A 1,380-nucleotide genomic window follows, 5' to 3' on the forward strand; every position below is an offset into this window, starting at 1 on the left:
CGAAGAAACATAACACAAGCATATATATGGCGGGAATACGAAAGTGACGCAACGAACGTAGAGACAGTCGAGTCCAAAAGAAAAAACTAAAACAGGTTTAGAATACGTACTAACAAAAAAAAAATTCAGTAAGAAGATGGATTATACATACTAACACCCCCACTTATTATTACTATTATTATTATTAATCAGGTTGAGGCCTGCCCGGCACTCAGTCCTTGGGGACCATTATACCCGGGCCGCTAGGCAGCCTCTTTACTGGCTGTGCCTTGGCAGCTGGGCTTCTGTAGCAAAATTTAGAAGCACTGGCACCAGGCCAGCCGAGATGCTTAATGATGAGGGTTCCAAGGTCCCCAGGATTGATCCTCTTAGGGCCCTTAGTTCCCTGCATCTTAGAAGTACGTGGAGAGGTGTTTCGTCCTCTTCCTCACACCTCGGACATATTGTCTCTTCTGTGAGTCTCATGCGCGCGAGGTGTTTCTTCGTGTACCAGTGTCCTGTCACTAGGCCCACGAGCATGGGCAGTTGCGCCCTGTCCAGGTGAATTAGGGTGTCACCCAGCTTCTGTGACGGTCCCTCAAATAGGGTCCTCGTGTGTCTCATGCCATTAGCGTTATGCCAGAGCCTAGTGAATTCCTGGTTTAACCAGTCCTTAGCCAGGCCTTTCAACGCATAGGTTGAGACACCAATGAGGTACTCATGGCATGGCTGGGAGCTTGTCGCCCCCAGTCGTGCCAATTCGTTAGCCCTCTCGTTACCTGGGATACCAGCGTGACCTGGTACCCATAGCAGCTTAACTCTGTTGTTCAGAGATAGTTGTCTCAAAGTCAGTGCACAGTCCTTGACTAGCTTAGACCCTACCTCCACTCTATGGAGGGCTCTAAGCGCAGCAATACTGTCACTGCAGATGTAGATGTGTTTGCCCGAATGGTCTTTTTCCAAATTATATTTGGCGCAGGCCCATATGGCAAACACTTCTGCTTGGAAAACCGTAGCGTGGTGGCCCAGTTTATAGGTCATTTCAACCTTTGGGCTCTCCCCCGCTACCCCGGCTCCGGTGCCAGATCCGGTCTTGGAGCCGTCTGTGAACCAGACCAGCCCCCCCGGAGTCAGGATGCCGCTAGGGTCCTCCAGCCATTTCTCCCTATCTGGGATATTTAAGTCATATTCTCGTCTCAAGAGGTACTCCGTCTTGCAGCGGTCACCACCGTGGGTCAGAATTAGCTCCGATCCCCGATCCCTTAGGATCTCCGTGTGCCCGCCGCTCGCCGGGCACCATTCTTCAGCTTGGTGCAGGCGGATGGCCGCTCTTCAAGCCGTTGCCATCACTGTTAAATGGGGTGGCTTGATGTCGAGCAGCGCACCCATAGCCATAGTGGG

General features: G+C 51.7%; 1 protein-coding gene across 1 annotated transcript; it reads right to left on the bottom strand.

Moving 5' to 3' along the window:
* Positions 1-255: 255 nt before the first annotated feature.
* Positions 256-1,020, bottom strand: LOC143305454 (uncharacterized). The gene has a single exon (XM_076689147.1). The coding sequence runs from the start codon at positions 1,018-1,020 to the stop codon at positions 256-258; it is 765 nt and encodes a 254-aa protein (XP_076545262.1).
* Between the last annotated feature and the right edge of the window lie 360 nt (positions 1,021-1,380).

The sequence above is a fragment of the Osmia lignaria genome, chromosome 7 (genome assembly GCF_051020975.1).
Source record: "Osmia lignaria lignaria isolate PbOS001 chromosome 7, iyOsmLign1, whole genome shotgun sequence".
NCBI classification, from domain to species: Eukaryota; Metazoa; Arthropoda; class Insecta; order Hymenoptera; family Megachilidae; genus Osmia; species Osmia lignaria.

Excerpts from the sequence above, each read along its gene's own strand:
- LOC143305454 (XM_076689147.1), bottom strand. The coding sequence starts at position 1,020 with ATGACCTATAAACTGGGCCACCACGCTACGGTTTTCCAAGCAGAAGTG.